This window comes from Corvus cornix, chromosome 3 (assembly GCF_000738735.6).
Source record: "Corvus cornix cornix isolate S_Up_H32 chromosome 3, ASM73873v5, whole genome shotgun sequence".
NCBI lineage: Eukaryota > Metazoa > Chordata > Aves > Passeriformes > Corvidae > Corvus > Corvus cornix.
The window spans coordinates 94,052,148-94,068,444 of record NC_047056.1 but is presented as its reverse complement, the minus strand read 5'-3'; the positions used below and the strand labels follow the sequence as shown (position 1 = coordinate 94,068,444).

Below are 16,297 nucleotides of genomic sequence, written 5' to 3'. Positions count from 1 at the left end.
GGACAACTGTGCTAACAAACATACAGTAGGAATGGCTGTGTGCTAGTACTCAGACCCTGTGTTTGGGTTGTCTGTAGTTTAGCAGTGTAGATGTAGCTGAAGACTATTAATTATAGTTAGAAGTACTATGAATTTAGGACCCTCACCAAAAAGAAGTTAAACTGTAATCTACCTCATGTAAGTATATAAATTTGTTATGTAATACATAATATAATACATAATATGCTATGTATATGTTATATGCTATATTTGTACATAATATATATTATATAATATTTTTAACATAAAAAAATGTTAAACAGCTAAAGAATTAGTCCCCCCCAGCAGCACTCAAATCCCGTAAATAAGCCATAAAAGGGTTTCTGAAGGTCCATTCTGCATATTTTATAACACTGTAACGCTGTTACTCATACTGAGCAACACATTTTCTAAAGCCATTTCTGATGTCTGGGCTGATTTGCTTAAACAAAGTGTATTACAAGTACAGCCCATAGTGAAAACACAGAGACCCACCACTTTAAAATACTTCTACTTTCTTTTTCCACAAACACTGTAAAATACTGCTGTGTTGTTATATTGAATTCTATATATGACTTTGAGCTTTGATATATACCTAAAAATCCACTCTAATACTTGTTTATGTCATCAGGAGCTGTCTGACACTTAAAGCATCTGTTCCATGCCGGAACAGTTATTTTCTCAGTAAAGAAAAGAACCCCACAAAACTCCTAAAATTGGATTTGTAAAACTATCAAAATTACTAGTGAGGTGGCATGAGGTGGCAGGGAAATTTCAGTTTTCTTTTTTATGCTATAAGTAGAAGGTAGTTCTTACCTGGAATTCAGTAAGATCATGGAATTGTTTATGAGGAGAGACTCTCAAATGTCATCTAGTCCAGCTGCTCACTCACTTTCAGGTTACCTATCCCTATCTCTTTGACAGAGGCTTGTCTAATGCACCTTTAAAGTCTTCTCATGAAAAGTCCAGGTACTTTGGACAAGAACCAAAGTAATCTTCCTAATCTTGCTGCTTGCAGTTTAAAAGTTTCTCTTATATTCCTGAATTTTTCTTCCTGCAACATTCCCTTTAGATCATGTATTCCTTATTGCTATTTAAAAGAATTTTTTGTTCTTTTTCTAACTTTTTCTTTTCTAGTTGTTTCATTTCTTTCTTGAATGGCAGTGCACAGACTGGAGATACTACTCCAAATAAAGATTTTTCAATGCTGAATAGAGAAACTATAACTCCACCTTCTGAAAGGCATTTTCCTGCTTACAAATCCCCTTCTATTTGCCCTCTAAAACAAAAATTACACAGTTAAGTTCCAAGTTTAGTCCTTTTTAATGCCCATATTCTTTTTCTGAAAAGCTGTTTGTCTTTATTTTTTATAGCTAAATTCTTCAGAGTTATAAATCTTACCATATGGATTTAATGACAAAATTGTCAATAACAAAATGTTTAGTCTCCTGACCTTAACTCACTTCATGTTAGCTACATTTTCTTATACTCTTGTAATATTTAGTGTAAGTGCATCCTCATTTGAACAATTATTTTTCTTAAAGAAGTGATCTATGATTTATGGTCTCTACAGTGTTTTCAAAACATCATTGGAATTATGTAGTGTGTAAAGAAGTGAAGATTATCCTTCATTTTAAATGATAGATAAAGAGATAACAAAACCACTACAAGCCAAGACCATTGCCCTCTCCCTAAAAAACCCCAAATATCCAAACCTGTTAAATATTTCACAAGCCTTCCTTAAAATACGTTTTTAAACAATAGCTTAACAATAATGAAAACAAATAATTGAGATTTAAAACTGGGAGAAAGAGCCTGACCCTCTTCTGTGACTTACTAAAGACACTGAGGACTAATGTAATGTGACTGCAAAATACTCCCAGTGTCAACAAAATATTCTTCCACTTTTTGATATAGAAAGAAGGTTTCCTTAGAAAGGCCAAAACCTTTTGCAGGATTTCCAGCATAAGTGATGGATTCCTTGCCCAGAGTCTATAATTATTTCATCCTTCTGCAGAATTTTAGTCTTACATGTCGCTGTGAGTTTCTGTGAGTTAGCAATGATAGTTAATGAATTGTCTTACATTGCTTTAAATAAAAAGAAATGTACAGGGTCTCAGAATCCTCAGAATAGAACGTGCTTCATTACCCTTTTCCTTCTACTGTCTAGATTTCTACCGGGTCCATTTGACAGTGGAATTTTAATTATCTGTGGATATATAGACATTTAGATTGGGATTTTTAAAGAGCCCTGAGGGAAGGCTTTAGGTGCCTTGAAAATGGCAGTCTTTCCATGAGAAATCTAATATTTATCCTTATAAGGTCTGTAACAGGTATTCAATATGCTTTTCTGAAATGTGTTTACCCACTTTGGAGAAAAACTTTTCTAAAGGTTTGGATTTCCCCCCCCCCGTATATTTGCCGAATATCATCCTTTACAGATTTTATGTTCTTTCATCACTGGTTAACATCAAGTAGGCTGGAAAGGTAATCAGAGTTATTTGTAAGGCTTTCCACTCTTTTTTATTATTATTATTTTAAATGGTAAGATGTGTTATAGGGAAAATCAGTATCTTGAAAACTGAGAAAATCCTTAAGTCTCAAGTTAATCCTTAAGTCTTCATCTTTCCTTGCTCTGCATCTACAGCACAAGAAGCAAGCTACATAATTTGACTGAATATGAGTATTTTGTCATGGGTATTTTGACTATGGTAGGAAATTGACATGATTATGCCTTTACATTGAAATTTATTTACTAGTGTAAAAAGTATCAAGAGTATAGTAAAAAATAATTACTATAAGTTAGACTGAATGGCACTTGAACAGTTAAGTGAAGGAGAAGGAAAGTATAGTAGGGAAAAACCTAGTACCTGCAAACATATAAACTCTCTTGTTTGTAGAGTATCAGGATATTTGTAGAGTATCAGGATATTTTTGGCTTAAATATTTCTCCTGCCAAGTATCATTCATCCTGAGAAGTTCCTCTTGGCTGCAGCTACCTAGTTCACAATAAAAAAAAATTCTTCTGTCAGGGAACAAGAAGCCTGATCCAAAGTCCCTTGGTGCCACTGAGTTTTGGATTATTTTGAAAGATCATGGCTCACGTATAGTAATGAAAAAATAAAAATCCTGATGTTAAATTATGAACCTGAATCAGGCTCAGTGAAGCAACTTTGATGTGGGGCTGGTGAGTTAACTAAGAGACAAGAAGCCTCTCTTGCTTGTTGGAAAATCTTAAACTGCATGGATTTTTCCACATGATTAACTTTCCCTTAAAAGAGAGCTACTGAGATCTAGCTAAGCAAGTATGCTTCAGAATACTAATGTCACTCACTGTGTAAGGCAGGTATTGCTGTATACAGCCATGAGGGGAAAATGACCTAAATACCACATACACCAGCTGTATTGTAAAGGCTGAAGTTTTTGAAAGCAAGTACAGTCAAAATTATAGTGGTACATTTTGGCCTCTACAGGGACAGCTTGCAAAACTTCATTATATTGAAGTGAATTTCCAATACTTGAAATATTTTAGGTCCTGCCTATGGTCTCATGATATGTGAAGTTAGAAATACGTCAGTGGTTCTTCTGTGGAAAGCTCCTGTGTATGAAGGCAAAAGCCCTATTACTGGGTATTTAGTGGACTATAAAGAAGTAGATGCAGAAGACTGGATCACTGCTAATGAGAAACCTACTTCAAAGCGCTATCTTAAGGTAACATTTTAATTAATTAATATTAATACAAATATTAATATAAAACTGAGTATTAAAAGTTCTTATTGAGTACAAAAAGGATATATATTCAAACAAAAAAGATATGTATTTGAACTTTGGCTTTTGCTAACATCTTCATATAAGTAAACAAAATAACTTCAATTGTTTTTTAAATTGACTTTGCTCTTTATCTTGTTTAAGGTCACTGATTTACATGAGGGCCATACCTATGTTTTTAAAGTTCGTGCAGTGAATGATGCTGGGGCAGGCAAGTCATCTGAGATATCTGAACCAGTGCTTGTTGAGGAACGGCCAGGTAAAATGCTTCTAAAATATTATAATACTTGGAATTGAGTTCAATCAATCTAATTTGATATTGTATCACATATAAGTATTTCAAGAATTAAGAAGGTCTTAGCCTTAAAACTTAAAGAAAAAATCATGCAGATACAGATATAGTGATAAGAATTTGTTCCTTACTGTAGGAGTTATTTGATAATCAGGTATTTTGGTTTTTATTCGAACAAGGTGCAACTTGGTGTGACAACACATTTTTTAAAGCTTCAGGAATGATAATAAAATTGATTTATTTAAACTTTTTGTGTGTTCTCATATTCAGTTATATCTTATTGGTTTTTTTTCTCAATAAGCCTTTATTAGTATTAACATTCCTTTCTTGCGTGTAGAGTAAGAAACTTACTAGCATGTGTTGCCTAGTCAGCATATGACATAAACATGCTCTAAGACCTGCTAATAAAATCAGTATCTTTTAGGATAAAATAGGTGCGGGCTTTATTAATTTATGATTTGTACCTTGAAAGAAAAATGCAGCCTTGACATTTGAGTTGATTCCTATTTTGCAGGAACAAAAGAAATATATTCAGGTGTGGATGATGAGGGTAATATTTACCTGGCTTTTGAGTGCAAAGAAGCTACAGATGCATCTCATTTTGCATGGGGTAAATCTTATGAGGAGATTGATGATTCTCATAAGTTTAAGATTGAAACAGAAGGAAATCAGTAAGTCATGCCAGTCTACCAAAATATTAGAAAATTTTCATGTTAAATTTCTTGACATGGTATACTGAGCTAATTATATTCTTCTTCATTAATGATTTTAGTTCTAAACTGTACTTCAAAAATCCTGATAAATCAGATGTGGGAACTTACTCTATCTCAGTTAGTGACACAGATGGGGTTTCGTCCAGCTTCATTATGGATGATGAAGGTAAGGTCCTTATAATTTCAAGTCTTTCTTCATTGTATTGCCTCAAGTGCACTGAAAATTGCCCAAGAAAAAAAGAACCCTACAACTCTCACATTATTTTCTATGCATTAAGAAAAAACAAAAAAGAACACAATGCAGTCTTCGTGTGATTACTTATTTTTCTGATTATCATAATAATGAAAGCTGAGGTAACTTCAGGCAATATTTTCTAGATAAAGATAAAAAACATGGCAAATTAGAATTGTTTTCTTTATGCTGGGATTATAACAATGTTTGCAAATATACCTTACACTTTCAGTTGTGCTTGAGGCTCTAGATGCAGTATCTCATAATCGAGATGCAGGAAATTAGTGAGAAAAAGGATGATGCTTTAAAAAGATCTAAATACATTGGGTCAAATTATCATATGGCGTACATTTATGTTAGTTTTGCTATATTTCATTGTAGCTATTTTGTTTCATTGGCGTTGCAATTAATTTGCTTTAGTCTGACTTTGCTCTATCATTGAGAAATGCTGACATAAAAAGCAAAGAGGAGAGTTTATTTTATGCAAAATAAAAATTACTTTGGTGTTTCCCAGTCCTCAGATGTAATTGCTATGCCCAGTTCCTCAAGTATTGAAATCCCTCTGCTTCTCATCCTATTAAGTCATTTATGGAGAGGAGATGAGACTAAGTGGGAGTCTGATAGAAGGCAGGACTATTATCACAGTGAGAAACATGTCAAACCACCCTTTCCAAGTAGGTGTTGAGAAGAAATCCATGTTCAGATTAAAAAAAAAAAAAGATTCTCCAGGACATGGAAGATTTATGAGGACTCTTAGTCATTAGTTATGACCAATATGTGCTTTGTAATTTTCCATTGCATTTAATCATGAGAATTGCCATTTGACTAAGTTTTGAAGCATCACTCTGAAATCACACTGTAGGTCTTGTCACCATCAGATCTACCTTTGAAGTTTTTTTTGTATAAGAGCACTGAAGGTGTTTCCCACCCCATACTTGCCTATGTCTTTCCTGATCATATGTCACTCAAAATTACAATTTTGTTTGTACTGGATCCCTGCACAAGTATCAGATTTTGCGTCTTAGCACTGAAAACCATTATTTCACTGCCCATTTACTCTCTCAACAGCTATAAATTCTGCAATTTTGCAAAATCCTCTATCATGTCATAAATCGATGCTAATTTTCTCTGGTCTTTACATTATCTGTAAATTTGGAATTAGCAGTAATGTTCATTTTCCAAATCTTTATTGGTAATGACTATGATAAATAGGATTAGTATGAAAATCTAAAAAACTGAATTCTAGACTCTTGAACAGCCCTGTTGAGGATCGAGTGCATTCACTAGAACTTTCTGTTTTGTTTTCAGACTAACCTGCGCTTGATCTTGTTTTCTGCCACAGTAAAACAAGAGTTTTAGGAATAGCGCGAGAAAGGAAGTCAGCAGATAAAGGAACCTTGTACACTGCTTAGAAGCTATTGTTTCCCATCTTTCTTTTGTATTGCTGTTTTCGAAGTTTAAAATAGATTTTGGGCTTTGTTTAGATTCCCTTGCATAAGAGAGTATACACTAAAATGCGTGCAATAGGAGCATTTGCCAAATCCATGTATCAGAATTTAAATATTTTATGAAGCGTTGTGTATTCATATACAAGCTTTAAGGAAATAACTTTGCTGATGCTTATACTTTCGTTGACACTCATTTGCTGTCTGTATTTTTTCAGAATAAATTAAAACATGGACATTTTTCTTATTTTCAGAGTTTGAACGTTTGATGGCATTAAGCTATGAAATAAAGAATCCAAGTAAGTTGAAGATCTGAATTTATTGGATATTTCTAGAAGGAATATAATTACATACCAATGACTGGAGTCCCAAAAAGATTCTTCCTGAGACAATGGCAACTTCATTTTTCATGGCAGCTTCATTTACCGTGGAACACCTAGCTTCCTTATCTTTTAGTTTGTTTAGAAGAATATTAGTTGACATCAATAAAATCATTGTTCCTAAATGTCTTTTAACTTTAACTTGACAATAGATTATAGATTGTTACTAGGATTACCAAATCCTTACACAATGTACATACAATAAGTAAATTCTCTTCTCCCTTTGAGAAATTAATTAAAAAATCAGCCAAAGGCTGCATTAGAGGACTCTTCCCTGCTTAAAATTTATTCTATATCCAGAAATCCATAAATAATAAGGAAATTTACTAACATTTTACTATGATGTTCCTATTTCTCACAAGGTTTCATGCATTATTGACTTTTGATTCTTTTCTTTTTGTAGCAATACCACTGAAATCAGAATTAGCTTATGAGGTTCTTGATAAAGGAGAAGTTCGTTTCTGGATTCAGGCTGAAAGCTTATCTCCAGATTCTACTTTCAGATTTGTTATTAATGATAAAGAAGTCGAAAACAGTGATGTAAGTACATATTGAGCACTAACATAAGTGATTTTATTTAATAAACCTGCAGGTTTCTATTGTTATCATAGAATCATAGAGTAATTTAAGCTGGAAAACACCTTTACAATCATGGGTTCCAACAGTTAACATAACACTGCCAAGTCCACCACTAAACCATGTCCCTAAGGGCCACATCTGCTTGTCTTTTAAATACCTCCAGTGATGGTGACTCAACCACTTCCCTGGGCAGCCTGGTCCAGTGCTTGACATCCCTTTCAGTGAAGAAATTTTTCCTAATACCCAGTCTAAACTTCTTTGGCACTGCCTGAGGCCATTTCTTCTTGTCCTATTGCTTGTTACTTGGGAAAAGATACTGATCCCCACCTGGCTGCAACCTCCTTCAGGCAGTTGTAGGGAGCACTATGGTCCCCCTGAGCCTCTGTTCCTCCAGGCTAAACCACCTCACCTCCTTCAGCTGCTTCTCATCACACTTGTGCTTCCAAACCTTCACCTGCTCCGTTGCCCTTCTCTGGACACACTCCAGCACCTCAATATCTTTCTTGCAGTGAGGGGCCCAGAACTGGGCACAGGATTTGAGATGTGGCCTCACCAGTGCAGAGTACAATCACTGCCCTGGTCCTGCTGGCCACATTACTGCTGATAAAGGCTAGGATGCCCATGGCCCTCTTGACCTCCTGGGCATATGCTGATGGCTCATGCTCAACCTGGTGTTGACCAGCATCCCCAGGTCCTTTCCCACTGGGCCACTTTCCAGCAACTCCTCCCCAAACCTGTTGTGCTGCCTGCAGTTGTTTTGACCCAAGGGCAGGACTTGGCATTTGGCCTTGTAGAACCTCACACAGCTGGTCTCGAGCCATCTATTCAACTGGTCAAGATTCCTCTGCAGAATCTTCCTACGCTCCAGCAGATCAACATTCCCACCCAGCTCGATACTTTCCTCTAGATCATTGATAAAGATATTAAATAGGATTGGCCCCACTGCTGAGCCTAGGAGAACATCACTTGTGATATCCACCAACTGGATTTAACTCCTGTTCACGACCACTCTGGCCCTGGCCATCTAGCCAGGAACCAGTGCACACATCCAAGCTGTGAGCAACCAGTTTCATCAGGAGAATGCTGCGGGAAACAGTGTCAAAGGCTTTACTTAATTCCAGGTAGACAACATCCACAGCCCTTCCTCATCCACTAAGTGGGTCACCTTGTTGCTGAAGGTCATCAGGTCAGTATAGCAGGACCTGCCTGTCACAAGCTCATGCTGGCTGGGCCTCACCCCCTGGCTGTCCTGTGAATGTTGCTTGGTGTCTCTCAAGATGTATCCGCTTCTTAATATCCCGTGGCACTGAGGTCAGGCGGACAGACCTGTAGTTCTCCGGATCCTATAGTTCCTTCATGTCATGTTATTAAGGTGTGATAATACCTGAAAGGAAGGCCAATCTTTAACTCAAATATTTTTTGCAGTACAGAATTCCTGTTTCAGTGTGAGCCTATTTGTACTGGAAAAAGAGTTGGACTCTCTCTATCCATTTTCGGTAACTAGATGATCCACAGCCAAACAGAAGGAGAATTTACACACAGACTGGTGTTTAGCACAAATATTTTAGAAAAATGGCTTAAGGAAAAGAAAAGGCTGCTTCAAGTACAGTTTTGGATTCCGTCCAACAAGACATTGTTCTCTGAGGCTCATATTACTAGTTTTACATATAATGTGGAAGGCACCTGACAATGCAGCAATGTTCACAGACTTTAAATTTTTATACAGCATCACTTTCTATTTTGTTTTTAAAATTTTGGCTTGGAAACTGGGCATTGAACAGCTACATAGAGATGAAAGGATAGGCCACCAGCTTCCTGCATTTTTATAGCTCTAGGAAGACCTCTCATATAAAGGGGCATAAAAAAGCTCTCAGATTGGGCTGAGAAGAAAGCAAGGTCATGCCTTTGCAGGGGAAGAGTATTGTTCATCTACAGGCCATAAGCACAGCACTAGAAATACGTTTTCCTGTGAAGAATTAATCTCCAGTGCAGCTGTTTGAAAGATTCAGTTTATTCCTGAGAATGCAAATCCTGGTTTGGGTCAGAGAAGTTTTATCAGCATTTTTATACCATAGAAAAGCAAAGAGCATTTACTTTAATTACATATTGACAAGTGGAAGAAGTAGTGTTTCTGAGTAAAATACTTCTCTTTTTTTCTTGCTTTAAGAAGTAATAAACCATAGAACTGAAAACCTGAATATTCATGCCTAAGATGTATTGAATTGACAATACTCTGTCTTGGCAATGTTCATGGAAAAGAATGAGCTATTTTTAGTTCGCATATGTTTCGGAAGTGTTGACATCAGAGAAAGTCTTGAAATGAAGCTGCATTATTTCACCTCTTTAATTAGTAACCCACAGGTGACATTTATGTTTGGAGACAGATGATATTTTTGTGGAAAGTCACATAAAAGCCTAATATTTATGATGCCCATAAAATCATTGAACTTCATCTTGCTTCATAATGGCAATAGTTAGAAGCCTAATTGCACTCTAAAACCTGTCTGGAGACTGGGCTACAGTCACTGAACATGTTCAATAGACCATTATGCTGCTGAATTGTGGCCTGATTCTTGACATTGGCTGAAGCGATAAATTTTTCCTGCTAGGTCCTAACAGGGAGTGTTTTTCGTAAGATTTCAAAATAAGCTAAAAATGGAATGAACTGAGCCCCATTTACTTAGATTTTATTTTGATATTTTAATATTTCATTTAATAAAAGTAGTAAATTTAAAAATAGTGTGATAATGAATCAGATTAAAACATATGTCTTGCTTTATTTTTTTAACTTTTCTGCTTCTGGCAAAATTTACTTAACGTTCTCCCTGGGAACTCATGAAGTAAATGCCAGTGTGGTCCTTCACCTCTGTGGGCAAGAGACTGTAAGCAAGAATTTGACTTTTGCACATTGAAGTTTGCACTTTTTGATAGTTTGGGTAGGTTTATTAATGCTCTTTTTAACCTTCTGGCAAAATTTACTTAACGTTCTCCCTGGGAACTCATGAAGTAAATGCCAGTGTGGTCCTTCACCTCTGTGGGCAAGAGACTGTAAGCAAGAATTTGACTTTTGCACATTGAAGTTTGCACTTTTTGATAGTTTGGGTAGGTTTATTAATGCTCTTTTTAACCTTCCTCACCTATCACTGTAACTCTTACAGAGGAACTCTTACATAAGTGGATTTTCTACTTAGTTTCCCAGTTGATTTAATCTTGTCTTGTTCTTTGACATTGTATCTTTCTTTTCACTATGTATGGTAAATTGTGTATCCAAATGAACATGTGTATCCCTTAAAAAATTATTATCCTGGTCAATCTGTTGGCTGACTGCTTTGTTAATTACATATCTTTTCTTTTTCTTCATTCTTCTGTTACCTGGCTAAGACTTAAAGGATTTATAGATTTGAAAATGCCAGTACTGAATGGTAAATTTCTTGACTATGTCTACACTGTTCTTCCAGATGTGTAATCCATACAACAGTGAGTCTATTTTTGAGGCTGGGCAAGACATGTCCCTTAAGGCTAAAGCAGATATATCTGTGGTGTCATTCCTACTACTTTTGGATCTTAGGGAACTTAGAGGTTCTTTAATTTCAGTAAGATCCTAGAGAATTTAATAAGTGGCATTTTTACTAGCTTTTTTTACGTTTCTTCTTTCGTCTCATCCCCTAAACTTTATCTATCTGTTATTTTAGAATCATTTTTTACTTTTGGAGACCAATAAACAGGTTTATCAAAACATTCTCTTTATAAGACATCATGTCTCCTTTTAACAGTATGTATAATACCCTTGAAAGTAACAGGGCTTTTAGTAATTCACTGAAAGAGGATATTAGTAAAACATGGTTGTATCTAAAACAGAACCTGCAAATTCAAAACACATATTTTGCAAAGATTGTCCAATATTTGCCTACAATTTTCTATTTCCATGATGATGCTTGCCAATAATTAATCTTTCTGGAATATTTAATAGAAAGAAAACACATAAAGGACACAAACACTGAAAAGCATATTTAACTTTGAATTCAAGTCAATATTTGGTGGTTTGTGTATTCTGCAAACACTTAAATGGGTAACTATATGTTCTGACAGAGTTATACCTCTCTTTTGCTGGACTTGGCAGATCCTTTTTGGTTCCCAGAAGCCCTGTTGAGTTTGCACAAGCTACTTTTCTCATGGTCTTTTGCTTTATGGTTCTTTGAAAATTACACCTAGTATTAAATGAGAAAATCATCATACCCTTCCAAGATTAACTCTTTTTACTAAGAAAATGAGATCCACTACTGACTACTATGTATGTCTCAGATATTTAGTAGGGACGACTTTTTGGATTTGGTGTGATGGATTTATTTGAAGATCCATATTTGTGTCGAGAAACATAATATTTCCAGTTGTTTCTGGACTCTGCTAGGAATTGCGCTTCTGCCTAGAAAACCCCCTTGTTGAACTGGAAGCTGTAATGCAGCTAAAGGTGGGCTGGTAGGCTCTCCTTCAAATATGCCCAGTGCCATAAACTATTGTTTTCAAATATAAACCATCCATATTATGATGACTCGAGGATTCCAAATGCAGCTGCACACAGCGGTTTCTGTCATCACTGGGATCTTGTTGTACAACAGTAAATAAAATCACAATCCTCTTTCCTTAGTTTACAATTAAAAGGACATGAAAATGGTTGACTGTGGAGGCAGGAATATAAATCATAATTTATTCAATAGGAATCATAAGTAATTTGCACTATACTAAGGAACTTATTTCTTTATTTCAGAGGCATAAAATAAATTGTGACCGTCCAAATGGCATTATAGAAATGGTGATGGAAAAATTTACAATTGACAATGAAGGTACCTACACAGTACAGATTCAGGACGGAAAGGCCAAAAACCAGTCTTCATTAGTTCTCATTGGAGATGGTATGTTCATTGAAACATTGAAACATTGAAACTTTGATGAAGAAATGAACTTCAATTATTCTTTGAGTAATTTTGTGACTAACTCATTTTTCATTCACCTCTTCTAAAATTTAGCTTTCAAGGGAGTATTGGCTGAGTCTGAGCTCCAACGAAAGGAATTTCTCAGAAAACAAGGTAAGACAGAGCAGATTGGTGACTTTAGGTGCAGTTTACAGCTAATGATTTATCCCTGGTCAATACTAAGTGCTTACAGTTTCCATTCTTTATTAGAAGATGAGTATATTGTACAATTTTAGGAGACACCTGAATCCTTGGTGGTTCTTATTTTCCAACATTGTCAATTTGTGACAGAACCTTCACTAAGTAGAGAAAAATTGAAAGTTCTCACAAAAGGTTATCTTTGCTCAATATTCATGAGAAGTGTGCCTAATGTAGGCTCTGATCCAACAGAACATTTAATTACATTTAGTTTTAAGCATACAAGTTGTCTGTTCAATATAATTGACAGAAGAGTAGACAGCCAAGACAAGCGGTGCCAGACAAGGAAGATTAAAAGCTTGACCCTATAGTTTCTATCCAGGCAAAATTCCAGGAACTAAATGTATATTTGTTGCGTAGTTGCTATACAGCTGTAGAGTTTGTTATATGCTCGTTATCTATATTGCTTGCAGCTGAACGAAGAAATTACTATTGGATACCTAATTCAGTATTCTATCCCTGTGAAATCCTTAAAAAATCGAGCTTGAGCTCTAGTTTGTAATTTTCACTTGGCACATGCCTTTCAGGATGAAACTAACAATAATAATTAAAAATATTTTTCTAAATAGCATAGGTAAGATTCTATATATAAAAGTAATGTAATTCTATTTTTTTGTTTAAGGTTGTTTAGAACTGATTGAAGAAAAAAATTACACCACTTACAGCATAAACTGACAAAATCTTTCAATTCTCAATGATTTAAGTGAAAGTCTTGAACTTTCTAGGTTTGGGTATTGGAATTATGGGCCCTGATCTTGCTGACACAAAGACATATATATTTATTGAGATAAGTAAACACAATAATTTTATAAAGGCTACATATGTCAGCAAGTTTTCATCAGGATATTTTTCTTTGCAGAATTGGAACCTTAGTGGGGAAACAGAGTATTTTCTGTTTTGCTTGTAATATTTAATAGATTTTTAAACTTTACATTATTTGGGAAAAACAGTGTCTGTCATGGGTTTGTTGCTTTTACATTAAATACATTATTTGTACATTTGTTTGTACCTACTTTGTTTCTTTCCTCTGCTTAGTTGGCAATTTGGCACAAAGGTATTCAGTAAACTGATTTCTCTCACTCACCATTTTACATTTTGGAATATTACTTGATTCATACCAAGATGAGACTCAGGTTTCTAACCTGTCATGTAGACACTGGGTCAATATGATAAAAACTTGCAGGATTTTCCTTCTATGGGTAGTCCAGGAGTTCCCTCTTGCTCTGGTGTAAGGATGTTGTAATTATCATCCTTTTTCTTTCTTTCAGTGGATCTTTCTGATATTCTTTGTTCTACAACATTGCTTTAAGACTTTTTTGTTTCTTAGGTCCTCACTTCTCAGAGTTTTTGCATTGGAAGGTTACAGAGGAATGTGAAGTTTTACTTTCTTGTAAGGTAAGGAAATATACTTTTAGAAAGTGTTGGTGAAAAATTGAAGTAGGAAAATGTGAAGAAGGATTTAGATACCTTTAAAATCAGAAGTTTCATATGAAAACTCTTTTTTATTATTTAGAAAATTTTAATATGGGCATTTCTGACTTACTATTCTTCAGCAGTAGGGTTAATGAAAACAAAAAAAAAATAGGACATTTCTAAATGTATTATTAGGTGGTCCAATTCTTTATAAAAATTGTGAGCCATAAGAATAATTTACACAAAATATACGTCCCTTAAGGGTCCTTCTTCTTCCTCAAAAAATAGCTACAAAAAGCCAGAGTTTCTTCTTTACCATTTTCTGATTTCTCTAACAAAGCGTCTGTTGTTTAATCAGCTGTAATCAAATGTGCAGCAAAGACTTCTAGAATTAATGTTATAAAACACAATTTTAAAATTATTTTTGGCTAATGACTTTTAAATTTTAGGTAATGATAATGTGTATTGATTTCAGTGTAACTTCTGCTATTAACATCTTGATATGCCTTTCTGAACGGATAAATTTTCATTTGTTTTGCTCTTCTAGTGTGACTAATTAGAGGTCTGAATAACTAAGTAAATTGAATTCAAAAGGCATCAAACCCTTCTTCTTTCTCTTTTCCTGTAATGTGGACTCTTTTGTATTAATTTTCTCCTCTTCTTTTGAATAACTTTTGGCTTATAATTAAACTATCTTGAATGATTCATTATGAGCAATTTACATGCACATTTGTGGGATTTTTTTTCCTTTTTTTTTTTGTTTTTTTTGTTTTTTTGCTGCTCATTAACTAAGAGACCCTTAACCTCAAGTTATTCCCAGCAGAACTGACCTGGTGCTGAAGCTGCCATTCCATGTGCTCCCATGTTAGGGCTCAACACTCATTAGCTAACACAGTACCTTTGCTGGTTCTGAGCTGCATTGCTGAGTACTTTATAATCTCTTCATGCACGTGCCTCAGGCATGAGCCCTGCTTATCCTTTCATTCACACTGGGAATTAAATGTTGCTGAACCAGTTATGCTAGTGTTAATTCTCTACAAATTAATCTGAAATTATCCTTCTTTCATTGACTCTTGAGCCCATTTATAGCAATGAAGATGTGAAAGGCTGAGCATCTGATTATTTGCTTTTCACCAGTGTGCTTTTTGTTCACAAGGTCAGAACATTTTATGTAAATGAAATCTAGGATGTGGGCTGCTTGTACACTCATCATTTTAACTATGCTATTGACCTTATAATGTTTGTTACTGTTAGTATGTGACTGGCCATTAGGTTCACATGGTACTGTTGTTTATAGCTGTTTAACTTATATTTGTACATAGGAAGAGTTTGAAAACCAAAGCCTGGATTTGTCCTTCAAACTCCAGGTACCTGATAAACAAGTCAGAAGTGTGGCGACTCTGATCTATTTCTTTGGTAATAAGAACAATCAAGGAATCATCTCTGCCATTCCAGGCCATATCGTAACATTTGACCCAGGTCTCTTTCAGGCTATTTTTAGTGCTCCTCTGAAAATCAAGGGAGTTTTTACCTCTTCTAAGAGCCTGGGATAATGCGAAGGAAGTATCTGTAAGAGAGGGCATTTTACCTTGACTTTCTTAAAGGCTGTAGCAGGACATAGGGAAGCTAGGAAACCACATCAACTGGAAGCTTGTCTAGGGCAGAGGACTGACTGTATGGTCCAGGCCCATAACAGTAATGATGGACAAATACGGATTGTGCTATACAAGAGTATATCAAATGTTACCTCACATATCCCTTATTTTCGGTGTGATTGGACCTGACTGACTTTTGATTGACTTAGTATTTAGTACTGAATTAGCTGGGATTGATGACTGTGTTCTTGATATTGTAGCCCCTCAATGCCAGTGGAACATGGTTGCGCATTTGAAAGATAATTTGATGGTGTTTGCTTTTTGCATTTTGTTTTGTGTTTATTTTTCTTCATATGCCAGCAAATACTGTCATTTTTCTTCAAGTAATTCTAAATTTCAGAACATTCAGAAGCTACTTGCTCTTGCATAACTTTGGCCCTTATTTGTACTGTGTCTGTTAAAAGCAAGATTCTTGGTGTGTGGCTAAACAGTGAAAAAGTAACATTTCATAGTAAATGTCAACATGAAATAACTTCAGCACTGCAAATTGCATGTGTCTGAAACTCAGTCTATTTATTGTCAGATTGAGTGCTAACAGTCTTTGATGAAAAACTGTTGAAAAGCATTAAAGGCTTGTTCCTTCGGGCTTTGCTCAAATAAAATTGCCACTCATGTCATAGGACTACAGGAACAG

The 16,297-nt window shown here is 35.3% G+C and overlaps 1 protein-coding gene across 2 annotated transcripts in view; it reads left to right on the top strand.

Moving 5' to 3' along the window:
- Nucleotides 1–16,297, top strand: part of MYOM2 (myomesin 2) — a 76,684-nt gene that overhangs the window by 46,326 nt on the left and 14,061 nt on the right. For both annotated transcript variants that reach the window (XM_010406405.4, XM_019286235.3), the window contains 9 exons: nt 3,551–3,729; nt 3,931–4,045; nt 4,593–4,749; nt 4,851–4,957; nt 6,723–6,767; nt 7,252–7,388; nt 12,193–12,337; nt 12,452–12,511; nt 13,923–13,990. In XM_010406405.4, coding sequence (XP_010404707.3) covers nt 3,551–3,729; nt 3,931–4,045; nt 4,593–4,749; nt 4,851–4,957; nt 6,723–6,767; nt 7,252–7,388; nt 12,193–12,337; nt 12,452–12,511; nt 13,923–13,990 — 1,013 coding nt within the window. The remainder of the gene's footprint in view (nt 1–3,550; nt 3,730–3,930; nt 4,046–4,592; nt 4,750–4,850; nt 4,958–6,722; nt 6,768–7,251; nt 7,389–12,192; nt 12,338–12,451; nt 12,512–13,922; nt 13,991–16,297) is intronic.